The sequence below is a fragment of the Choloepus didactylus genome, chromosome 1, assembly GCF_015220235.1.
Source record: "Choloepus didactylus isolate mChoDid1 chromosome 1, mChoDid1.pri, whole genome shotgun sequence".
In the NCBI taxonomy this organism is placed as follows: Eukaryota; Metazoa; Chordata; class Mammalia; order Pilosa; family Megalonychidae; genus Choloepus; species Choloepus didactylus.
Window position 1 is genome coordinate 98,061,077 of NC_051307.1, and position 26,576 is coordinate 98,087,652.

The window sequence follows — 26,576 nt, forward strand, 5'->3', positions numbered from 1 at the left end:
AGCCGAGAGGTCACTCTGGTGGGCACTCTTATGCACACTTTAGACAACCCTTTTTAGGTTCTAAAGAATTGGGGTAGCTGGTGGTGGATACCTGAAACTATCAAACTACAACCCAGAACCCATGAATCTCGAAGACAGTTGTATAAAAATGTAGCTTATGAGGGGTGACAGTGGGATTGGGAAAGCCATAAGGACCACACTCCACTTTGTCTAGTTTATGGATGGATGAGTAGAAAAATAGGGGAAGGAAACAAACAAACAAAGGTACCCAGTGTTCTTTTTTACTTCAATTGCTCTTTTTCACTCTAATTATTATTCTTGTTATTTTTGTGTGTGTGCTAATGAAGGTGTCAGGGATTGATTTGGGTGATGAATGTACCACTATGTAATGGTACTGTAAACAATCGAAAGTACGATTTGTTTTGTATGACTGCGTGGTATGTGAATATATCTCAATAAAATGAAGATTAAAAAAAAAAAATTATAACGTCTGATCAAGAAAACTGATAACTCCAAAAACCAAAATACCAACTGAAAAATCTAAAAGTTAATAACTCAGTTTGGTGGAGAAGATTTTAAAGAACATCTTGAAATATTAGAAGTCACTCATCTGTTAATGCTTTAAAATGCTGTGTTTTAAACTGTATTTTGAGAATTTACAACAGAGTGAGGCCTACATTGTGTTCATTTTTATACTTAGTGCCTAAAATAGGGCTCGGCACATGTTTGTTACTTGAATAAATCAAATTACAACCTACTTTTACCCAATAATGCACATTTGAACTTCATAGCATGAAATCCAAATCGGGTTTCTTAAGAAATGCTTATCTGTAAATAAGCTACACATCAACCCCAACTAATCCATTTTTCACAATCCCCAGAACAGACCCCATAGAGGTGAGAGGAAGAAAAGTGAGAGGAAGGAATTAATCAAATAATGTTAATATACTGTAAATTCACACAATAATTCAAAGGGTAAGATAATGATGATTGACATCATCAACCTAATAGCCAACATTGTTTAGTGTTTATTATATGCCAGGTCTTACGCTAAAAGACTTGACTTAATCCTTACAACAGCTCTAAAAGGTTGGGTTTCCCCCTTTTACAGAAGAAACCAGCTCAGAGAAACCAAGTAACTTGTCGAAGGTCATACAGCTTTGAAAGTAGAAAGGCCAGGTTCTGAACCCAAGCAGTATGACTCCAAAGTCTGTATTTGATTCTAACCTGTAATAGGATCTCATTTTTTTGAAAGTGCCTTTGATCTATCAGGTTCAGTCTACATTTATAAGGAGAAAATGATGATGCTACAATATACTGGAAGGTATATTTAAATTACCCTTTAGAGCAGAAGTTCCACTATGGTGGGCTGGCTGAGTAATCAACAGAGACCTTATGGCCTACAAGCCTAAAATATTTACTCTCTGGCCTTTTAAGGAAAAGTTTGCCAACCCCTACTTTAGAAGTTTTAAAAGTAATTTTGGTCTAGCAAAAGGGCTTTATGAAAGTGAAGACTTCTTTCTCTTTCCATTTAAAAATATTCCTAAGCACCAAACTATTTTTTAAAGTTTGAATAATTCTGCTACTTGATTAGCACTATTCTTCCAAAGTTCTTCATCCCAACAATACATAACTGTTTAAGATATTTATAGCCAATTGAAGAGTATTTATTAAGGGTCTTTCCACTTGGATCATTTAACCTGCTTCAATCCAGAAATATCATATCCTATTTTACTATTTGGACAATTTCTACAAATAACAATTTCAAGAAATAAACAAAACAGTCCAACTATAACCAACAGTTATTACCAATAATACATTTTCTACCAAATGTCCTCTGTTCTAAATTGCTATCTAAACACTGTGTTATATACACAGTAAAAATTCATTTAATGCTTACTGAATGACATAAAACTGCAGTGTGCCTATCATTAGAGACTAAAATAGGGTTGCCTGTTTTGCCATTCCATTCTCCCTCACGCGTATCTTCCCAGCTTTTCTTCTGATCACTTTGCTTCCTCATCTACCGCACTCTGGAAAGCAGGCAGCCTGGTTTCCTGATCAAGAATCTAACCAAGTATAGTTGCTAGCGGCTCAGGAAATTTTAAGAATTCCCTGAACTTGTGGTTATTTGATGGTGTTGGTGGTAAGAATTTAATTTTGCCACACAATTACTATAGATTTGTTGCATGAAAAATTCCAGAAAAGTACAATCCTGTTTAAGCAACACTGCTTTGTTACAATTCAGAATACCCAGTACATGTACTACATTCGCATTCTTGTTCTCCCCAATAACTGCCAAATATGAAGACCAAGCAAAAAGACATATTACAAAAACCTGTGTGCCCACCCCTTGTTGGCATCAACCAAATTTATTTAAATTAGCTTTTCTTCTACTGAATTAAATCAATCAACCAGTTTATTTTATTAAGAGTTCAACACTATCTTAGGTACTCTGAAGACAGAGAAGTAGTGACAGACATGGCCCGTTAAATCATAAGAATGCAAGCCAAAGAAAACAGTGTTTCAGATGGTGAGTGTTTTAAAAGTTAAGAAGGATGTAATTAATGGAACTAAAATAGTTATGGAATGTTTCAGGAAAGTAACAACTGAGCTGAACTTTAGGGATGAGTGGAAATTAGGCAGGTAGAAGAAAAAGGAAAAGATATTTCAGCTAGGAAGTACAACATAAGTAATGTCATAAAAATTATAATAAAACTATGTCTTAGTTTCCTAGCTGCTAAAACAAATACTATACAATGGATTCGCTTAAAAACAGGAATTTATTGGCTTATGGTTTCAGAAGCTAGAAGGCTTGTTTCCTCCTGGAATTGGTATCTTCTGGATGGCCAGCAATCTTTGGGGTCCCTTAGCTTTTCTGTCACACAGCAATGCACACAGTAGCATCTCCTCCTTTCTCTTCCAAATTCTGGTGACTTATGGCTTCTGGCTGCTCCTTCTTCCATGTCCAATTTCCTTTACTTACAAGGACTTCACCCATTTTGGATTAAGGCCCATCCTTATTCAGTTTGGGCACACCTCAACTAATAATAACTTCAAAGGTCCTATTTACAAATGGGTTGTCTACAGGGTTTGCAGGTTAACATGCCTTTTGTGGGAGGCATGACTCAATCCCCAACAGTCCGCCCTCTAGACCCCAAAAAAGACATGTTTTCCCCACATGCAAAATACATTCATTCAATCACAACATCCCAAAAGCCTTACACCATTTAGAGGAATGCTAAACAAAGCCTCATCAAAATTAGTCTGTCCTAGGCAAATTCCTCTCTAACTGATGGACCTAGAAAACAAGTTATCTGCTTCCAATACACAGTGGTGGGACAGGCAGAGGATAGACACTACCATTCCAGAAGGGAGAAATAGGAAGGAAAACAGGGATCCCAGGTCCCAGGATTGCAAACTCCATTAGATTTCAAGGTCTGACAGCATCTCCAGGCCTGCTATAGCGGCAGCCCCATCCTTCCTGAGTCCTTGCATGGTGGTAATGCTCCCCTGAACAGGTGTGGGCCCCACTATGAGCATCGGGTTGGCTCTCCATGAACACCAGGGCATAGGCCCTATCCTCTCTGGGCACTGGGGTGGCCCACTATCCATGAATGATGGGGTGCAAGGCCTGCCCCCTCTAAACACTGGGGCAGATGGCCTGCCCCTTCCAAGTATACCCTTTCCACGCAGTGGGTAGGTCCACTCTCTTGGCTTAGGGAGACCATTTTTGTCCAGACTTATGCTTCAATGGTTCTGCCTTTGAAGTCTTTTTTTTCTTTGATTTATCCCTTCTCTGTTCCTTTTACTCCAGGCTGGTACTGGATCTACTCACACAATTTGCACTAAAACCTTGATGGCTATGCAGGCAGTTAAAGGGGGTCCAAACCATCAGACAACTGCATTTCCAATCCTGACTTCCCCTGGAATGACTGACTGGATCCATGTTCTGGTACACCCTTTTTTTTTTCAATCTCAATTTTTATTGAGATTGTTCAGATAACATACAATTATCCAAAGATCCAAAGAGTACAATCAGTTGCCCCTGGTACCCTCATACAGCTGTGCAACCATCACCACACTTAATTTTTGTTCAATTTTTAGAAACTTTTCATCACTCCAGACAAGAAATAAAGTGAAAGATGAAGAAAGAAAAATAAAAGAAAAAGAAAAAAAAAAAAGGATACTCAAATCCTCCCATACCCCTAACCAACCCCCCTCAATTGTTGACTCGTAGCGTTGGTATAGTACATTTGTTACTGTTTATGAAACAATGCTGAAATACTACTAACTGTAGTATATAGTTTGCAATAGGTATATATTTCTTCCCTATATGCCCCTCTATTATTAACTTCTAGTTGTACTGTCACACATTTGTTCTGGTTCATGGAAGAGTTTTCTAATATTCGTACAGTTAATCATGGACATTGCCCACCATAGGATTCAGTTTTATACATTCCCATCTTTTGACCTCCAACTTTTCTTCCGGTGACATATATGACTCTGAGCTTCCCCTTTCCACCTCATTCATGTGCCATTCGGCACTGTTAGTTATTCTCACATCTTGCTACCAATACCTCTGTTCATTTCCAAACATTTAAGTTCATCCTAGTTGAACATTCTGCTCATACTAAGCAACCACTCCCCATTCTTAAGCCTTGTCCTATATCTTGGTACCTTATATTTCATGTCTATGAGTTTACATATTATAATTAGTTCTTATCAGTGAGACCCTGCAATATCTGTCCTTACGTGTCTGGCTTATTCCACTCAGTATATTGCCCTTGTGGTTTTGTCATCAACCCTTTTTTTTTTTTTTTTTTTAAGATGGTTTTGTTCACACACCATACATTCCATCCTAAGTAAACAATCGATAGTTCTCTGTATGGTCACGTATTTATGCGTTCACCACCTTCATCACTATCTATATAAGGGCATCTACATTTTTTCCACAAGGCAGGAGGGAGTCAAAGAAGGTAGAGAGGCAAAAGAAAGAGGAAAAAAAATGACAGCTAGGAAGTAGCCAAAGGAAAAGTAACCTTAAATCAAAGTAGAGTAAACAGTCAGACAACACCACCAATGTCAAGTGTCTAACATGCCTCCCCTAACCCCACCATCTGCATTTACCTTCGTATACTGCCTTTGTTTCATTAAAGGAAGCATAATACAATGATTGTTAGTTACAGTCTCTAGTTTACATTGATTGCACCCCTCCCCCAATGCCCCCCCATTTTTAACACCTTGCAAGGTTGACATTTGCTTGTTCTCCCTTGTAAAAGAACATATTTGTACATTTTATCACAATTGTTGAACACTCTAGATTTCACCAAGTTACACAGTCCCATTCTTTATCCTTCCTCCTTTCTTCTGGTGTCTCACATGCTCCCAACCTTCCTCTCTCAACTGTATTCATAGTTATTTTTGTTCAGTGTACACTGCTGTGCTACCATCTTCCAAAACTGTGTTCCAAACCATGCACTCTTGTCTTCTCCTATCACTCTGTAGTGCTCCCTTTAGTATTTCCTGTAGAGCGGGTATCTTGTTCACAAAGTCTCTCTGTGTCTGTCGGAAAATATTTTGAGCTCTCCCTCATATTTGAAGGACAGCTTTGCTGGATATAGGATTCTTGGTTGGCGGTTTTTCTCTTTCAGTATCTTAAATACATCACACCACTTCCTTCTTGCCTCCATAGTTTCTGCTGAGATCCGCACATAGTCTTCTTAAGCTTCCTTTGTATGTGATGGATTGCTTTTCTCTTGCTGCTTTCAGGATTCTCTCTTTGTCTCTGACATTTGATAATCTGATTATTAAGTGTCTTGGCGTAGGCCTATTCAGATCTATTCTGTTTGGAGCATGCTGCGCTTCTTGGATCTGTAATTTTATGTCTTTCCTAAGAGATGGGACATTTTCATTGATTATTTCCTCTATTATTGCCTCTGCCCCTTTTCCCTTCTCTTCTCCTTCTGGGACAGCAATGATACGTACATTCTTGTACTTTGTTTCATCTTTAAGTTCCCGGAGACATTGCTCATATTTTTTCATTCTTTTCTCCATCTGCTCCTTTGCGTGTAGGCTTTCAGGTGTTTTGTTCTCCAGTTCTTGAGTGTTTTCTTCTGCCTCTTGAGATCTGCTGTTGTATGTTTCCATTGTGTCTTTCGTCTCTTGTGTTGTGCCTTTCATTTCCATAGATTCTACTAGTTGTTTTTTTGAACTTCTGATTTCTGCTGTATATATGCCCAGTGTTTTCTTTACAGCCTCTATCTCTTTTGCCAAATCTTCTCTAAACTTTTTGAATTGATTTAGCATTAGTTGTTTAAATTCCTGTATTTCAGTTGAAGTGTACGTTTGTTCCTTTGACTGGGCCCTAGCTTTGTTGTTCTTAGTGTAGGTTGTAATTTGCTGTTGTCTAGGCATCTGACCTCCTAGGCCACCCCAATCAGGTTTTCCCAGACGAGAACAGGCTCAGGTCACAGGAGGAGGAAATATTCAGTATCTGGTTTCCCTGATGGTTCTTCTTAGAAGATTCATACATCTATGCTTTTCTGCCCCCCAGGTGCACCTGTCAGCTTGTCACTGCCTGTGTAAGAGGGTGTGGCCTGTGGCTCTCCTCTCCCAGGCTTTGGGGTCTGGCTCCGGAAAGGCAGTAGAGCTGGGCCCCTCCCTTTCCTCTTCGCAAGCTATGCTCCCTCCAGAGAGGTCATCTGCATATCAGTAAGTTCTTTGTTTCTCTGACTCTGCTGATCAAAGTGTTTTGATTTTAAAATGGCTGAGGCTGTCTTTACTGCAAAGCACTGCAGGCTGAGGTTTTCTCCACAGAGAAAAGGACGGAAAAGCTCCCGGGTTCACCCGTCAGCCAGAGATAGCACCTGATCCTCTGGGCTCCCCGTCCTGAGACAGATATGTCCCCTGACTCTTCCAAGGTCAGTTGTCCCTAAAAGCCTCTGTCTGCTTGTTGAGGATTCGCTGTCTGTATTGAGCAGTTAACATTAAAACCCCACTTGGAGCTGGGCTGAGAGAGTGCTGCTTTCTAGCAGCACGAGGCTTCCGTGAGGGAGGGGCTCTTGGCTCTCGGCTCTCAGCGTGGGTCCACAGTTTTACTTACAGATTCTATGCTGCGATCTCGGGCATTCCTCCCAATTCAGGTTGCTGGATAATGAGTGGACAGTCACATTTGTCTCCCCGCAGTTATTCCAGGTTATTTACTAGTTTTTTGGTCATTTATGAATTGTTCCCGGGCGGACTAACAGTCTTCCATTCCTCTCTATGCCGCCATCTTAGCTCCTCCTGGTACACCCTTTTTAAAAAAGGGTTGTTCAGTTAAACCTTCACGTGGAACCCTGTTCTCTGAGGACTCACCCCCTGAATGCACAGGGAGGTTTCTATAGAGTCACATCTGGCCCCAGTCTCAGCGCACACTATATGGATGGGCTGAGAATTTTTAAAATCATCAATTTCTGAATTCTTTTAACAGTTCAGTTTTCGGTTTACCTCTCCCTCTTGCATTTTTACTATAAGCTGCAAAGAGAAATGAGGCTGCACCTTCCACACTCAGCTTGAAAATCTCCTCAGCCCAATATCCAAGTTCATAGCTGGCAAGTTCTGTGTTCCATCCAAAATCAGAACACAGTTTCACCAAGGTCTCTGCCACTTTATAATAAGGATCCCCTTTCTCTAGTTTCCAATAACCCAATCGTCATTGCCTTCTAAAATCTCACTGTAGGTACCTTTAATGTCTATATTTCTACCAACAGTCTCGTCGAAGCATTCTAGCCTTTTCCTATCAAGCACCTCACAATTCTTCCAGCCTCTACCCATTACCCAATTACAAAGTGGTTTCCACATTTTGGGGTATTTGTCATAGCAGCATCCCATTTTCTGGTACCAAAAACTACTTTAGTTTCCTACCTGCTAAAATAAATACCATACAATGTGTTGGCTTAACAATAATGGATTTATTGGTTCAAGGTTTCAGAAGCTAGAAGGTTTGCTTCCTCCCACGATTGGTTATCTTCTGACTGGCCGGCAATCTTTGGGGTTCCTTAGCTTTTCCATCACACATGGTGGCATCTTCACCTTTCTGTTCCAGGTACCACCGACTTCCAGCTTCTGGCTGCTTCCTGTGGCTTCTTCTGTGCCCAATCTCCTTTGCTTATATGGACTTCAGTCATATTGGATTAAGGCCAACTCTCATTCAATTTGAACACACCTCAACTAGTAACATCTTCAAAGGTCCTATTCACAAATGGGTTCACACCCAGAGGACCAAGGATTGGGAGCTGAACGTGCGTTTTATGGGGGATAACATTCAATCCCCAACACACTAACATGTTGGAAGGAAGAGTATCAATGTATTGCCTTTTAACAATTACATTTATAACACTTTCCATGATTTCAATTTTTAAAAAGTGTTTCAAGTATTTTCTACAAATTATAAATGTGCTTATTACCTTCAGAATGACTATATTCTTTATTTCTCTGTGAGATGTTTATAAAGAATCAGAAACATTATTGGAAAAAAGCACAGATAATATAATGTCTCATTTTGCAAATTAATTTTCACTAGAATATGACAATCTTACAGAATCTAATCAAGGAGATATACTAAGCAGTTTTGTCATTTCTATAAATTATGATTGATATACAGAAATCTGCTTATTTACAAATTGGATGAGTCCATTAATACACTAAAATAGGCTCACCAGCCCAGATGCTAATCTGTCTTCAGATCATTCCGAAAAGTATCCAGGTCTCAAGAATGTTATCCAGTTCACACCAAGGGCTCTTTCTAATTGTTTTCTCCAGTAGACACATGTTTCAAAGATTTTGATTAACAACAACAAAAAATTTTATTAGGAAGTGGTTTTAGTATTTTTTTTTCCGTTTTTAAATCAAAGATATATATCAGAACTTTTAATTTGAATCATATAAATAACACACGTCCAAAAATGGAATGGATATGGCTCCAGTTAACAACAAAAAACGTGATGTTCAATTAGCCTGTGCAGCATTATGTGGAAATATATGCTTTTTTGTAGACTTCTGTCTTTTCAAATTATGAAAGTAGCTAGCAGACCTCTATTACAAACAGTTTAGTGACCCCAGGCTGGGATTCACAGGTAATCAACCAGTTCATCGTGTTGCTCATTTTATAAGATTCAAGTCAAACTAGTGGGCATTTGTGCATCCCTCAACTCCAGTCACTTTCACTTCAACTGATTTTGAATCTGATTCACCTACCTGACAGTCCTTTTTAGATGTTTTCTCCTAGTAAAAAGGGCAAACATTTTTTTTAAAGTTCTAGTTTCTAAAACTGTCCTCCAATTACTACTTTTAAAAAATTTTGATTCACATTTACTTTTACATTTCTAGAAGTCTAGCCAGAAATATTGGTACAAGCCAGACAACTATTAAGTGAAGGCATGACTGCTTCAGTTCCCTAAATACTATTTTAAATCTGAGGCTCTCTGTTACCAGACTGAACCAATCATAAAGGTACCAGCTAAACCCTGAATACCTTCCTACCACCTCTGATTATTACCCAAATTTTTAAAAGGACCATTTTAAACAATGTTTCAGAAGTGATTTCAAAAGGCTACTGCTAAGGTCTCTCTTTGCTTGCTTACATTCAACCATTAATCTGCACAGAAGTCTCTTAAAATCAGTCAGTTTATCTGCATCTACTCTGAGTAGCTCATTATTCTTATGCATCACAGTCAAGCCCTGAAAACACTACATATTAATGGAATTTAAAACCATCATTTAGAATTGGAGATACTTTTTTCTGCACAGTAAATTTTTCTACCAGCATTTGCTGCATTTTGACTTAACCTGTATCAAAGTAGCTTAATGACAACTCTAGATTTAAAATGTACAACAAATAGTCGGAAAAAAAAACAAGTTTTTAATGGATAAAATAATTAATATAAATGAAGAAAAAGTTAAAAGGGAAGTCTATGAAGACATTTATCTTCAAATAGGAAAGAAGTAAATTATTACATAGAACACTAAATTTGCTTTTATGTCTACTGCATAAAAATAAATTCTATAAATATAATTAAATTCCTAGAGATTCATTTCTTGCTTCTCCTGTATTGCAGAGTTCCTTGTCATCTATTCACTCATCACCCTTGCACGGTGTTAAGGGAATTCTCTAAGTTAGGCCCTGAAACAGGTTTCTTATTCACCAAAGTGATCCTAGGCCACATCAAAGAAGAGGAAAGAAGCAGGACCCCTTAACTCATCTAAGCAACAAGAAACCTTTTCACTCAAAGAGCCATGCTCCCATACATTTACCTAAGTTCCTTCTCCATAGCTAGATTTTTCCTTTCTGCACATTAAGTTTGCCTGCTTTAGGGCCATGGCCTTGGCTCAACACAAGTTGTGCAAATTCGGCTAATTTCCTATTCAATTTTTTCTCCTCATTAGCATGGCTGTCCCTGGTTAAAATAATTTTTTCTCCAAAAATCCAAGTAAAAAGACAAAAGAAAAAAATACTTTGAAATGTATTTTCTCCCAAAAAACCACTTTAAATCATATACAGTATTAATAAATAGCTTGCCTATTTTCTCACTAGTTTTTATTTTTTCACTTTCTGGTTTGCAAATTTAAGAATTTTATACTGTAATAGAAAATAATTGGAATATAATTAGTGAAAATTTGGACTATCATGTAAAAAGTTCAAATTGGAAGTTCAATTGGAAACCTATACATAAGAATTATTCCTTCTTCCTACTCCCCAAATAAACATAAAATTATTTCTTTCAGTGTATTAAAACTGTAACCTTCAACATAAAAGTTATATATTCCATATTTTATTTTAAAAAATTCATAAAATTCTTTTTCCTCATAAATCTACTTACCTAGATATTGTTTTTAAAAACTTTCAAGGAATCAGTTATTTTACAAATCCCAAAAGAATGAAAAAAGTAAAGACTAAGAAAATATCAGATTAACATGATTATAGAGTAATGCACGTTATTCTACCTTAGTGTCTCCTATAAATATCATATGAACCTTGTTAACACATAGGTGTTGAAAATGAGACAACTTTGCTGACTATCAATGTAGCAGAACTGATTCATTTCCTAAGAACCCATTTCCTATTCCCTTAATATTTTCTCTAAGATTATGCCATGAAACATTAGTCCCTAGAAGATATTTCATAAAAAAAAGGGTTCTGCTGCTAAATAAATCTGGAAAACCCTAAATACCTTGACTCTTCTCTCAGAGATTCACAATGCACATGAGTACATAAAGACGGCTTGGTTTGCCTAACCCAGTTTTTCCCACATATATTTAACAACAAAACCGTTTAGTGAAGATGGCCCTTGAAACTAATATATATTTGAAGGAAATGGACTTCTCTAATTACATTTCCAGAATTGCCATGTAATATCTTGCATTTTTCTCTGAAACTAGTAATGATACGTTTATTTAAATGACTTTGTATTTGCTAAGAGGCAGCATTTTAAAATCTTCCAAGAAGGTAAAAATTTTTAAAATCTTTTAAGACTAACTTTGTGAAGATTTCTCCTTTAAACTTACCTTTCTATAATGCTTGTCACTTTCAGATCCATGATCTGTTGCTCTAAATGCTGTCTCTCCAGGTGAACCTTAAAGATAAAATATGCAACCATTTAAATTCTGTTGTGATATCATAAACTTAAGCCACATTCCAAATTATGTCTAGTCAATTAAAACATGAATGGATTTTCAGAGCAACCCAAGTTCAAAGCATCAAATCACTTTTAGAAAAGTGTTCTTATTTTAAGTAATATTACTGGTAATCTGTTAAGACACCAAAAAAAGCCATATTATAGCACACGTTTAACCTATTTTTTTAAAAACGTAACTGGAAATAACAATAAAAAAAAACAATTTTTGGTAAGGATTATTTTATGTGAGAGTACTTACAGTTCAGCCATAAATCACTGCCATTACAGATCAGAGATAGTAAGAAAATAATTAAAAATGTCATCCATGACAGGGCAGATGAGACAAACTAAAATTACTTTTCATCTCAATGACCAGAAATAATTAGAACTATTTTCAAGAAAATATTTTGGCCAAGCAAATTTTCTTTTTAAATAGTTTTACTCTTATGATACAGACACATATTTAGGAATTTTAGTGTTACCACAAAAGAATTATTTTATTATCCCTATCTAAAGGATAATGAGTTTGCCTAATATAGTTCCGGAATTTAAAATTTAGCATAAGCAGCAATATAAATTTGGTCTGAAATTTTATTTGCACCTAGTTTATTAGAAGCATTTAAAAGGCATGTTAAGGTCAGCAAAAATGTCTGTTTACACACCTAACAAGAGAAGTAGGTCAGAAGCTCCTATGACTTCACTAACCAATTTGTGACCTGTGAAAAATCAGCAAAAGGGGAAATAAAAATGTAAAATTTAATAGGAATGAGCAAACAAAGATGTCTGAGAAAGAGGGCAGTACTTGGGCAAATATGCCAGAAATCAACAGTAATTCTACTCATTATGGGCCATCAAAATTAAATTTGTTTAAAAATCACTAAATTTGTTCCAAAAGTTTATGAAAAGCAAACACAAAGGAAGTCTCATCTACTTGTCAAGAACGTGTGATCTCCCCCCTGACTAAAAGCCAAGCATGTTTAAGTTCTTATAAATTTTCACGTTATTGGGTTAAATGAAGATTAAAAGTACTAGCAACAAAACATTGTTCATTTTTTTAAATGACCTGTTTTTCATTCTTACTAAATGTTTTATTAATTTAAAATATGGAAATAAATACATCTAAGTATTTTTCCTCTGTGCTTCTTGAAATTTTAAATTAGCTCAAACACAGGTCTTTCCTTACCTGTGGTAAAAACATCCTTCAATAAGCTGAGGCTTTCAACAATCTTGTCAAAATCCGGTGCCAACTTGGCAAGGTCTTCTGAATTAGGCAGGGCTTTTCTAATTTTTTCTGGAGAAGATCAAAAAACATACATATTCTCAAAAAGTAACTGAGAATTAAAATATTCACATAAAATTTAAATAAGCATTGTATATACATTTAAATTATTTTTTCAGTTTCTATTACAAATACTAAATATATGTGAAGCAATGTGTTATTCTGGTGTTTTACAAGTCATTAAGTTTAAAAAAAAAAGACTTCAAACATATGGCTGAGATACCTCTGATTTATAAAATAAATGCCTTTAAGCAGAAATACTGTATTAAAAATGTTAATACTAGATTCAAATCAGAAGTACCTTCTGGGAGAAAGTCACAAGAAAGAGCAAAGAATCAAAAAGAGAGAAAAACATCTCCTATAGCACAGGGCCTGAACCAGTAAAAGTCCAGTTCAAATCTTGTCCTCCTTTCATAATCGCTAAGAAGATTCACACTCATTACCAATTAAGAATAATTATCCAAAAACGGAAAGCAAGCTTTTATTCTATTTCTGTTATCTTTATTAATAGAATGGTCAAATTATTATTATTATTATTATTTTTTACAAACCTTCAATAATTTTGTCAAAATTTGGCACCAACTTTACAAGGTCTTCTGAATTAGGAACGGCTTTTCCTAATTTTCTCTAAAGAAGACCAAAACATATAAATATTCTCAAAATAAGAATATATGCCAGATAATATTCTAAGTGCTATTAAAGTATTAACTTATTTAATTCTCATTACATCCTACTGAAGGATCCAATCAGTTGAAGGACTTAAAGGAGAAGTGATGACTTTAGCAGTCAGAAGGAAAAATTTCCATCTCTATTTCAGGCAGTCAGCTTCTTCTGGTGAATTCACTGAACACCTTCAATGGAATTCCCAGCTTGTGGCCTGCCCTATGAAATTCGAACTTGCCCATCCCCATAGTCACATGAGCCAATCCCTTATAATAAATCTCATTATATTTACATAATATATTTATTTATGTTATCTATATATTATATATACATATCTTCTGTCAGTTCTGTTTCTCTGGAAAACCCTGATTAGTACACATCCCTACAAAGTTATTAACTCCATTTTACAAATGAAGAATAGGAGCACACAGCAAGGAAATGGAGGAGCCAGGAATCAAGTCCAGTCTAGCTCCAAAATCCAGGAGCTCACCAATACACGGTGGTACTGACAAATGTATGAAGTAAAAAAGTTCTCTCATGAATATCTCCAAAACAATTTGAAAGAATGCCTTTCTTGCAAATAAATACCTCTGTCAACACAGTACAGTTTCATCTTTAAGAAAGTCCTGTGAAAAAGTGCTTGTAGAGATTAATTCTACCTCCATATATACCTAAGTTAAGAAATGGGACAAAGTCTAAAAAAAGAGACTAAAGAAAAAAATTTCATCCCAACATCTTTTAACAAGATCACTATGAGTTACTGGCAATCATAGCTATCAAATATACCTTTTTCCTCATCTATTTATTATTAGAAAAATGGGGATTGTGGCTGACAATGGGAAGAAATCACTATGGAAACTAACAGACTAGACTAGAAAAAAGGGGACAGTTAGGTATATGGCGTACCTGCTCTGGGCAACATTATACCAGATATCCAAATGTATGTTTACCATGACTGTATAATCTTTAAAAAGGAAACAAAAATATTAACCACATACACATAATAGGTACAATTAAAAGAAAGTATTCCGTAAAGCTAGTAATAGCTGTGTTAAAGTGATGGACTAGTAAATAATTTATTATGAATTTTTTCTTTGATATCCTATTACTTTTATCAGTAAATTAAAACTGTTTATAGTATACTCATCAGTTAAGAAACTATGTCAATGCAACTACTTCTCTTTCCTAAAGAAATGACCCTAGAAGTATTTTAGTTGTCAATGATACAAACCAAAATCGATATACTCATCAATCTCCCACACGATGTCAGGCACAATCCATTTATAGTCACTGAGATCAGGTATCATATCTTTCCACTGATCAAAAGTCTAAAAAATAATAAAGTATGTCAACCAAATGCTCTAAATGCCATAAAAAATCTCAAGAAAATAATTTTAATTAAAATGTTAATCTACAAAGAGTGATGTATGATGTTTAAAACTTTCAAGAAACAAATTTAAGTGGTCTCAGTTTCTCTAAAGATGAATTAACAGGCAAGCATATAAAGCATTAAATATTCCTTTATGGAAATATTCCTTTACAGAAAATGTAAAATTTCAAAATACACTCCTATTTCAAATAGTGTTCATGATTTGTCTTTAAACAACACTGTAGCATAAAAGACAGACACACTAGACGTCAGGATGCATTGGCTCTAGTCCCAGAACTGCCACTAAGTGGTTATGTGAGTGTATCACCTAACTTTCCTATCTCTGCCACTAAACGGCCAATTGAAAATCAAACCTAAGTGTTCTACTCTCAGCCCAGTGCTGGTTTCACTAGGCCATTTTTTTTTTTTATCTTCCGTAATAACTAAGCATCAGAAGGCATTTTTCTATTAGCATGATTAAAACAATCTAGTATATAACAAGAGGCACAAAACAATGTTTAAACATCCAATTATATTCTACTGCACTAAAGAAAAATGATTTCTGCTACAAAACATTAAAATAATCATTCTGAAATAAATGGAAAACCAGCAAGAAAGTTAAACTCACCTTTTTGGCTGTATAGCCACCCCCAACAGCAGATCCTAGTATGAGATATCGAAGTTTTAAAAGCCTTGCAGCTAACCTTGCTGGCCAAAAATTCCTGCGTGGCTGGTAGCCATACTTAATTGGAGAAAGCCTCAATTTACGTAAAGGAAGGTTAGTTAGAGAAGAGAACTGCTGAAATGATGTCCTTAACTGGGGTCTTTGAAGCTTTAAGGTAGGATGATGTGAATGATAAATACTTCGTGAAACCAGATGCAGTTTTTGTAGTGGTAAGCTTCCTTTTATTCCAGAGCTATGTTTCACTAAGGATTGGCAAACTTCACTGAAAGAAAAATGGAATGGGACAAAAATCAGACTGGGTAACAATACAAAGGAAATGACACAAAAATAGCAATATTTTAAAGGGACAAGATGTATGTGTGCACGTGACACACTACATCATACCACAGCTCTCACGTACTAATCATTTATGATGAGCCAGGTACTGTTCCAGCAAGTACTCTCTCATTTAATCCCAGTAAAATGTATGCAGAAAGTACTATTATTAACTCTACTTTACACATATGAAAATGTGGCACCAACAGAGGAACAACTTGCCCATATCCACTTTCGTATAAGGAGTAAAATCAGGATTCACACCCAGGCAGTGGGACTCCAGAGCCTGCACTAATTTACTATAAGTGGGTTACAATCCTGGTCTCAAGAATTAGAACTGAAAAGAGATAGGGTAGAGACTTATTTTATTAACTGCTATTCATGGTATAAGAGTTACAAACAAAAATGCATGCAAACTTTTGTTTTCAAGTACAAAAATCCCAGCAGCTTACAACAGCTAGTCTTGACCTCCTCGTCTATGTCACCTAATCCTGAGAGAGCCCACGGATGAAAATTAAGGAAAAATCATTAATGCTACTCTAGGCACCTGGCTCCCCGGAAAAATAAAAGTACCAAAAAGATCCAAAAGAAAAGAGAACCTAAATGTGTACACATTATTGTCTGAGCTCCACCCTCTACTTCGTGGTGGTGAATGAAACGTACAACAACATATGCCTGATTATTTTCTTCAAAACATATTCATAGTGCTTAATGGGAGCCAGACCCTGCTGTGAGTGAGTTTAAAATATTAACCCATTTATTTGGGTTATGGAACTGTAAACTAGGCCTTGCCAGGAATTCCTACAGGAATCTGTAGGAGCCCTCCATATTAGGAAACCTGAAGAAAACAGGATTTAATAGTGGGAGCATATTCATACATTACAGGGTTTAGGCACACTACTTATTTGTAAGTCTATGTATAACTACTACTTCTGGTCACAAAAACATTCACCTTCTTTTTAAAAGGAGAAGAACATGTACATTTTCTTTAAGCTCTGCCTCCAAGATAAATAATTCCCCCCATCTTATAAAAAGTCAGTCCCTGTCTTCTTTTATTAAAGAAGAGATTATTCATTAACCAAGAGATTAAATTTTCCTTAACCCCAAACACAGCATATATAAAAAGCAAAGCCCTCATCTTAGCTTCAAAGTTCTCTCCACCTCAATAATCACACATGAAAATTAACAGCACGAGAAACACTTCCAAGTCAAAGGAATAGTAGAGACGGTTAAGTGTTCCAAGAGTTCATGAGAAAGGGAATGATCCTCAGGAGTTAAGGTGGTAAGTGAAAACTTTCCAGAAAAGGTAAAATTTTGAAGTTAGATTGGAAAGTGAAGAGCCACAAAAGAGGAAAGAAATTCTAGGTAGGGCGAAGGGAAAAGGAAGAGAAAGCAGATACAGTGAGACAGAATAGATGGTTCATAGTGGGAGATACGACCAGAAAGGTGGTTAGGGACAAATCACGCCACTGAATGCCAAGCTGAGTTTGAACATTATTTTGTAGGCAATAGGGAGCCAGTGAAAGGTGCCAAACAGAATATGATTATTTAAATACTAATTAAAGAAGATATATCTGGCAATAGTAGGTAAAAGAAATTTAGAAGGGGAGAGAAACAGTGATCTTATTTTAATTGCCAAGATAGGGAAAAGCATAAAGCGAAGAGGCAGCAGTGAGAAAAGAAAATGCAAGGCAGAAGCCAGAACGACTGACTAGACATAGCAGGCAAGGAAGAGTCACTAATAACCATGACACTTTAACCTGGGGTGACTAACGTTACCACTTACCGATATAAGAAATCAAGAGCCAAGTGAAGTTTTACAACATTTAGCTCAAACTTCTTTCAACTCTATGTCTATATCCAGTAACTCTTTGGAATCAGATCAACTTTGCTTCCAATCCCAGTTTCACTGTTTACTAGCTGTGCAATCAAGGGCAAGTTATAAAGTTCCCAAAGCCTCAGTTTCTTACTCTATTAAAATGAGGTAATTGTTAAATCAGAGTTACTGTCGCAAATCAATAATTCAATATTAGTAATCAATAATTTAGTTATCTTAATCTCTAACAACAGTCCCTTTTCACTACAACCATTTTATACTTCATTGGGGCAACCAATCACTGACACTTCTATCATCTCCTTATCTATTATTATAGTCTCATCTATTTACTTACCCATGTATCCATCTTAGATTCCCTGGTTTATCATTTAAATAACTCTTGCAAATAATCTAAACTCTCTTGTCCCTTTGGCATTTTCATTTCTATTGTCTAGCAAAATACAAACCCTGGATAAACCTTACTGTCACCTTACAGGGAGAAAACCCTGTCTGTACCAGGGGAACGGAGCACTACTAGAGAAAATCACATCCAACACCACAGAAATTTCAACTGGGCTCTCAAGACTGCCTGAGAATCTTATTTCATTTCTCGTATCAATTCATTCTTTTACTCTCTGCTTGGACTATTTTAAGGTGTTCTCCAATCTCCTCTAACCTCCCAAATCCTCCCATTCCTCTACCAACTCTTGGTAGACAACCTTGCCTCCTACTTCACGGGAAAATGGAAACCATCAGAAGGAAAGGTGATCAACTTCCTTAGGTGAAATCTGTTCTCTTACTACATCTATGCGCATCGTATCCTAGCTACCCCTTGCAAGAGTATAGCAAGGTTATCCATTAAAGCTGGCTAATCTCCCTGTTTGGGATTCTCTCTTTTTCTACCTTTTCAGGAATCATACATCATGTCTCATTTTAAAGGTGGGCGGGGGAGACCCATTTCCCTGTTCTATGTACTCTATTAAAAGCCAAACCAATCCGGTTTCCATGTCTATCATTTCAGTGAAACAGCTTTTGCTGAGGATACCAAAAGCTTCCAATTGCCCCCACCCTTTCATCTTATCTGCTCTCTCAACAATATTTGACAACGTTGTCTCCTCATTTTTGGAACTTCCTCTTCCTTTTCAGTTTTAGTCTTCAACTACCTTTTAAACATTGGTAGTTCATCAAGGCTTAGAAACCCACCTTCTCTACTCATGCTATACTCTTTTTTTTTTTTTTTTTTTTTTCCATTCATATAAAGTTTTTTTTTTTTTTAATCATCATTTTATTGAGATATATTCACATACCACGCAGTCATACAAAACAAATTGTACTTTCGATTGTTTACAGTACCATTACATAGTTGTACATTCATCACCTAAATCAATCCCTGACACCTTCATTAGCACACACACAAAAATAACAAGAATAATAATTAGAGTGAAAAAGAGCAATTGAAGTAAAAAAGAACACTGGGTACCTTTGTCTGTTTGTTTCCTTCCCCTACTTTTCTACACATCCATCCATAAACTAGACAAAGTGGTGTTTGGTCCTTATGGCTTTCCCAATCCCATTGTCACCCCTCATAAGCTACATTTTTATACAACTGTCTTCGAGATTCATGGGTTCTGGGTTGTAGTTTGATAGTTTCAGGTATCCACCACCAGCTACCCCAATTCTTTAGAACCTAAAAAGGGTTGTCTAAAGTGTGCATAAGAGTGCCCACCAGAGTGACCTCTCGGCTCCTTTTGGAATCTCTCTGCCACTGAAGCTTATTTCATTTCCTTTCACATCCCCCTTTTGGTCAAGAAGATGTTCTCCGTCCCACGGTGCCAGGTCTACATTCCTCCCTGGGAGTCATATTCCACGTTGCCAGGGAGTCATGCTATACTCTTAGCCCAGGCAATTTAATCCACACATTTCCTTAATTGCCATTTACACACCCATGATTCTCAAATTTACGTCTAACACAAACATTTCCAGACCTTTGTGTCCAAATGCTTATTCAACATCACTGTTTAGATATCAAAAAAGGACCTCAACTTCAAGAAGTCTAAGGCCATAAACTCTCCCTTCCCCCCATCTAATACCCTGATCCTTCTCCAGGATTCCCTATTTTGGGAAATGGCATGAACACCCAGTTACATAAGCCACAAACCTGGGGATCATTCTCGATACACCCTTCATTCTCAATCATCAAGTTGTTACTCTACTTCTAACATATATCTCAAATCTTCCAACTTCTCCCCATCTCTACTGCCACCATCCCATACTTGGGCCTCTACAACAGCCAGTATCAAGTATTCTCCACACTACAGCCAGAGTGCTCTTCTTAAATACAAATCTGATCACTGCAAGTCTCTTAAGTGGCTCCCCCTGCATTCAGAATAAAATCCATACTCCTGGTCAATAAAGCCCTGGCTTTATTGATTGATCTGGTCTCTGGCTCTCTCCCTCTTCTCAGAAGCTGAAAAAGCTCGCAGGGAACTCTTGGAACTGGAGGCAGTGAGCACGGCCATGAAGAGCACCAGGACTGCCAAGGAGGAGGCCAAGTTTCCCTCTTGCCTGTGAGCTCCACTCAGACAAGTTTTCACCCAGTTCTTTGATTGTGTCATGCTCCTTCCCACCTCAGGGCCTTGATACCTGCTGTTCTTAAAATCTTCTACATACCTAACTCCTGCTACTACTGCTCACAATCAGGTTTCAATTCAAGCATTCTCTCTTCTTCCAAATTCTAATTCAAGACCCCATGCTACATCCAGTTCTTCACTCCCTGTATTTTTTCATTATAGGGTTTATTAAATTTGTATTACATAATTGTGTAATTATTGTATTATTATCTGTCTCCACAAATAAACTGCAAATCAACATAAGGCTGGGATCCTGTTCGCTTTGTTTACCATTGCATTTCCAAGACCTAGCCACTGTCTAACAAACAAGAAACACTGAATAAATTTGTTAAGTGAACATATGTTATTAGGAGAATTAAATAGGAAAGAACCTAGCAATGACCAGCACAAAGTAAGTGCTCAATTAAAATCATTTCATACAGGTTAGGGTGAAATCCCAATACATCCCAAAGTAATCTGGGCAGAGAGTAAAAATGTATGTGCAGGGTCCCCTGAGGAACTGGGTAAAAATGCAGAAATATTAAACTTCCCCACCTGGGGAATTACTGATATCTCGCAAGCTTTGAGGACTACCAATTTAGTAGGCTGAGCCCTTGATCCTGGGGCTTCCCCTTATGAAGCCTGTTACTGCAAAGGAGAGGCTAAGCCTACTTATAATTGTCCCAAGAGTCTCCCCAGAGAACCTCTTTTGTTGCTCAGATGTAGCCCCTCTCTCTCGAAGCCCACTCAGCAGATAAACTCACTGCCCTTCCCCCTATGTGGGACATGACTCCCAGGATGGTAAATCTCCCTGGCAATGTGAGACATGGTTCCTGGGGATGAGCCTGGACTTGGCGTGGCATTGAGAAAGTCTTCTTGACCAAAAGAGGGAAGCGAAATGAAACAAAATAAAGTTTCAATGGCTGAGAGATTTCAAATGGAGTTGAGAAGTCATTCTGGAGGGTATTCTTATGTACTACACAGATATCCCTTTGTATTAGTGTATTGCAATAGCTAGAAGGAAATAGTCTGTCGAACTGCAGCCCCATAGCCTTGATTCTTGAAGATGACTGTATAACCATGTAGCTTACATGGTGTGACTGTGTGACTGTGAAAGCCTTGTGGCTCACACTCCCTTTATCAAGTGTATAGACAGATGAGTAGCCAAAATGGGGACAAAAATTAAATGAAAAATAGGGTGGGATTGGGGGGGATAGGATGTTTTAGACGCTCTTTTTTACTTTTATTTTTATTTATTTATTTTTTTTCTTGAGTAACGAAAATGTTCAAAAATCGACTGTGGTGATGAATGCACAACCATATGATGGTACTGTGAACAACTGATTGTACACTGTGGATGACTGTATGGTATGTGAATTTATCTCAATAAAACTGAATAAAAAATCATTTCAGTATTAACATGCATTAACCTCCTCTAATGTATGAATGGATGAATAGCTCTTTAATCCTTAAAAAGTTATATGCATTATTTTGGAAGGAGTTAAACCAAATATATCTCCCACAAGATGAATTCCAGGCCTGAGTGATCATATCTCTATGATTTTCTTTTAAGTGGATAAAGTACTTTAATAGGTACAACAAAAAGAAATACAGATGGCTAATAAACGTAGAAAAATGTTCAACCTTACATATAAACCAAGAAATACAATTAAATATAATAAGCTTCCAGTTTAAGACTAGCCTGAGTACTTTCATCTATCCCCTTTCAAGGTGCCATTTTATTTTTTCACTTTGACTGTTATATCCCCTTATGTGTATCACCTCATTGGTCAAACTCATACAGATAACAGAAGTGAAAGAGCTGGAATATGAACTCAGGCAGTTCAGCTCCAGAATTCACCCTCTGAATCACTAACACTATGCTGTCTCGCAATGAATTAAAGCAGAGTTTTCAAGTGTGATCTGGGGGTAGTTAAACCCTTTCAGAAGATGTATGAAGTCAAAACTTACCATAATAATACTAAAACATTACTTGTCTTTTTCAGTTTCTTTCATGATGGGTAATATTGTAAAAGACTGAATGCAGAAGGAGACACAAGAATCCAGCTGAGTTCCATTAAGCCATATATTAAAGAGATTTGCAAAATATGTAAACAAAACCATTCTTCTCACTAAACTTTTTTTGTTTTGAAAATACTGCTAATTTTTATAAAATATTTGTTAATATGTAATTGGTTTATTGCTACTTTTAAATGAATTAGTAAAGATTTTATAGTTTGCTCAGTTTCAATTTCCCAATATGTTAAATGTCAGCGGGTAACACCCACATAAACACAAATTCTTTGGAGTCCTCAAATACTTTTTTAAGAATATAAGGGGTTCTGCCTGAGACCACAAAGTCTGAGGACTCCTAAATAAAAGAATTACCTCTAGACAACAGACAGCTGGGTCTGCTGGGCCTCAATCCCGCTTTCCTTTGCCCTCACATATACAGAGCTTAACCTGTGGGAATATGGCTTTTGTCCCAGAAATAAAATCATTCAGAACTGTTCTCTACAGCAATGTTTCCAAAAGTGTGATACAGAAGACCATTTAAAATAAATTTGATTTTAGAAATTGAGTTGATTTAAAGAAAAAGTTATATATGCAAATATGGCAAAAATTGTTGAGGGGAAAGTTTGAGAAATGTTCTCATGCAAATCACTCATTTCTCTAGGGTGGGTCTTTGATGTAGTTGTAGGAGCCTGAGCCTATGATGTTTTTGCTTTTATTTTTTTCCTTCTTTCATTCCAAAATCCCTACAATTTGTATTTCCACAATGGTGGCAGCAATAGCTATCGGAAGGGCCAGGGACAGAGTGTGTGGCAGTCCAGTATTTCAACTCAGGAAATACATGTAAAATGTTCTTCATTTAGTCCCCTGGAAGATAACCGACCTAAAGCAAAATCCTAGCACTTGAAAAGGCACCCTGAAGAATCAATTCTATGCAGGGGTGGTGGGCTTCCCCACCGCGATGGTTGCTGATGTGCTCACAGACATAGAGGACTGGTGGTTTGATGGGCTGAGCCCTCTACCACAGGACTTGCCCTTGGCAAGACTGTTCCTGCAAAGGAAAGGCTAGGCCTGCCTAGAATTGTGCCTAAGAGCCTCCTCCCAAATGCCTCTTTGTTGCTCAGATGTGGCCCTCTCTCTCTAGCTAAGCAAACTTGGCAGGTGAAATCACTGCCCTCCCCCCTGCATGGGATCTGACACCCAGGGGAGTAAATCTCCCTGGCAACGTGGAATATGACTCCCTGGGAGGAATCTAGACCCCGCATCGTGGGATGGAGAATATCTTCTTGACCATAAGGGGGATGTGAAAGGAAATGAAATAAGCTTCAGTGGCAGAGAGATTCCAAAAGGAGCCGAGAGGTCACTCTGGTGGGCACTCCTACACACAATATAGACAACCCTTTTTAGATTCTAATGAATTGGAATAGCCAGCAGTAAATACCTGAAACTATCAAACTACAATCTAGAACCCATGAATCTTGAAGATGACTGTATAAAAATGTAGCTTATGAGGGGTGATAATGTGACTGAGAAAGCCATATGAACCACACTCCCCTTTGTCCAGTGTATGGATGGATGAGTAGAAAAATGGGGGCAGAAAAAAAAAGACACCCAGTGTCCTTTTTACTTTAGTTGCTCTTTTTCACTTTAATTTTTATTCTTATTATTTTTGTGTCTGTGGTAATGAAAATGTTCAAAAATTAATTCTGCTGATGAACGCAAGGTAATGAAAATGTTCAAAAATTAATTTTGGTGATGAACGCACAACTATATAATGGTACTGTGAACAACTGAATGTACGCTTTGTATGACTGCATGGTATGTGAATATATCTCAATAAAAATGAATTAAAAAAAATCAATTCTAGAGCCTCCAAGTAAAGATGATACTTGAAGAGATCAATGCTAACATAGGAGAGGACTATTTTTTACAACAGGGCCCTCTTGAGATACAGGTAAGGAAAGTAAAGAGAAGAAATTAAGATTTACTGAAGCATTATCTGGAGAAAGGATGCTTGGGTGACTCTCTCCACTCCACCAGGCCAAGTAACCTGCCAGGAAAGAGCTAGGGCTCCAAGTTTGTGTGTGTGATTAGGAGGGAATGGGGGGAGGTGCCTTCCCAGAATGAGTCCCCAGCTAGGGCGCGCGCGCGCGTGTGTGTGTGTGTGTGTGTGTGTGTGTGTAACAGAGAGAGAGAGACAGGGAGAGAGAGAGAGAGAGAGAGAGAGAGAGAGAGAGAGAGAGAGAGAGAGAGACAGACAGAGAGAGACAGAGACAGGGAGAGAGACTGACTTCCCAGAGTGAGCTTCAACAACGGGGGCACTTGTAACAAGTTCAGTTCACCTTGCCAATTGGACTCCATAAAAATTCTTTATAAAGTGAAGTCTGCTAGTTTGTAGTTGATACATTATACACCTAAGACAGTTTGCTAAATCAGCCCTGTCATCATTCAGGAGTAACAAATACAAACCATCTATATCAATCATTAGTCCCTCATGTTTAAACATGATTAGACAGCTAAACTCTTGCAGAAAATCAGCAGCTTTTAAGTTGAGGACCAAGATAAAATTATTAATATCAGGAAAAGCAAAGATATGAAATCCTTTTTAGCATCTTCAGAAGGATTCCTAAAGATATTGCAGACATAAAATAAAAGTAGGCTGTTATTCAAAAATAGCACTCAAAAAGCAATTCAAAGTTTATAGAATTAAACATTTTCTTAAGAGTTTAATAAATGTTAAAAAATTCATGGAAATTAAAACTATTTTAGCTAACACACAAAAAGTCAATAGCAAAGCCAGAAAATGAATTAAGGAAATTCCCCAGGATCTAGAATATAAATAAGAAAAGGTAGAAAACATGACAGAAAAGTTCAGTGATATAGAGGAGTGGTGTCCAAGGGGTAGGGAGAAGGGTGTGTGGGATGCCTCCCATGGGATGCCTAAAATCATCTACTGGGGTTGAGGAAGAAAGTACCAAAGTTTCGAGACACAACCTTTTTTGTAACTCATTCTTTAAGAATATGTTAGGGTAGATTTATAATGCAAATAATTAATTGGTACAGAATTTACATAGAAGTAATTTAAAATAAGTAAGTGTGCATACACTTACTGGGTACATGCATAAATTTTTTTAATGAATTTTGGATGCACATCACATTCTGGAAATCATGGGCATACAGGATCAATCAAAGAGGACCAATATTCAAATAATAGGTATCCACATAGGGAAAGAAGGAAAAGTAAAGGGAGAAAATAAAGAAATAAGAGAAGAAAATTTACATGAGTTGATGAAAGATAGGCATTTTTTAAATGGAAGTGCCTACCGAATACCAAGTCAGAAGAGGGGTCTGGGGAGAGGCCGAAACAAGGACAAAGCCTTGAGAAATTTAGGATATAGGATAAATCAGAAATCCTAAATGCTTCCATGAAGGGAAAAACAGGATACTTACAAACACAAAATAACCAGATGGTCATGAGAGTTCTTATCAGTAACAAAGGATGGTAAAAGAAAAGGTAGTAGTGCCTTCACAGCTCTGAAAGAAAAGGATTTAAATATAGACATATATTCTGCTAAACTAAAAATAAGATGGGATGCAAAACAAGGACTGTTTCCCCCAGAAGTCATCTATTCTCTCATCTACTATCTCTTTTAACCTATATAAAGGTTTGTAATATGTAATTCTTTTATCAACAATTTTATTCAAGCATTTATTGCACCCCAATAAATGCCGATCATTGGTCTTCTCACATGTCTATGAGTACATATTTAGACATGAATGTCAAAAAAAGTTTATGTTCCTATCTATTAAGGAAAACGAATGTAAGTGTACTCTACAACATGCAGAGGAACTAAAGTCCAAGACAGATTCCAGAGCTTGGGGCTTCTGACCTTCCACATCACTACTCCTGCAGGTACCTAAACTGGGCAATGAATCAGCACCAGACACTTTTAAGTCATGATTCTATACAAAGTCCATAGTAACTGTAGAAACAACTTAGCCCAAGAGCATCCAACTGAATAAACAAAAAACATTAATTACAAATCAGTTTGCTTTTTTTAAACTCAACTTTCAAAGTTTTTCCTACATATTTTAATTGCTCCAACAGAGTATGCTATTTTCTGTGAAGTCTTTTCTGTTTGTTTAAAAAACAATTAAATATGGTTCCCC

The 26,576-nt window shown here is 36.9% G+C and overlaps 1 protein-coding gene across 5 annotated transcripts in view; it reads right to left on the bottom strand.

Moving 5' to 3' along the window:
- Positions 1–26,576, bottom strand: part of OPA1 (OPA1 mitochondrial dynamin like GTPase) — a 106,649-nt gene that overhangs the window by 78,766 nt on the left and 1,307 nt on the right. For 3 of the 5 annotated variants that reach the window (XR_005217290.1, XM_037838092.1, XM_037838072.1), the window contains exons 2-6: positions 15,597–15,915; positions 14,831–14,927; positions 12,841–12,948; positions 12,320–12,373; positions 11,548–11,615 (exon numbers count right to left, since the gene is read on the bottom strand). Coding sequence is in view for 4 of the 5 variants with exons in the window: in XM_037838092.1 (XP_037694020.1) it covers positions 11,548–11,615; positions 12,320–12,373; positions 12,841–12,948; positions 14,831–14,927; positions 15,597–15,915 (646 nt within the window). In the remaining variant the exon portion in view is untranslated. The remainder of the gene's footprint in view (positions 1–11,547; positions 11,616–12,319; positions 12,374–12,840; positions 12,949–14,830; positions 14,928–15,596; positions 15,916–26,576) is intronic. The other 2 variants (XM_037838103.1, XM_037838084.1) reach the window with 1 other exon arrangement.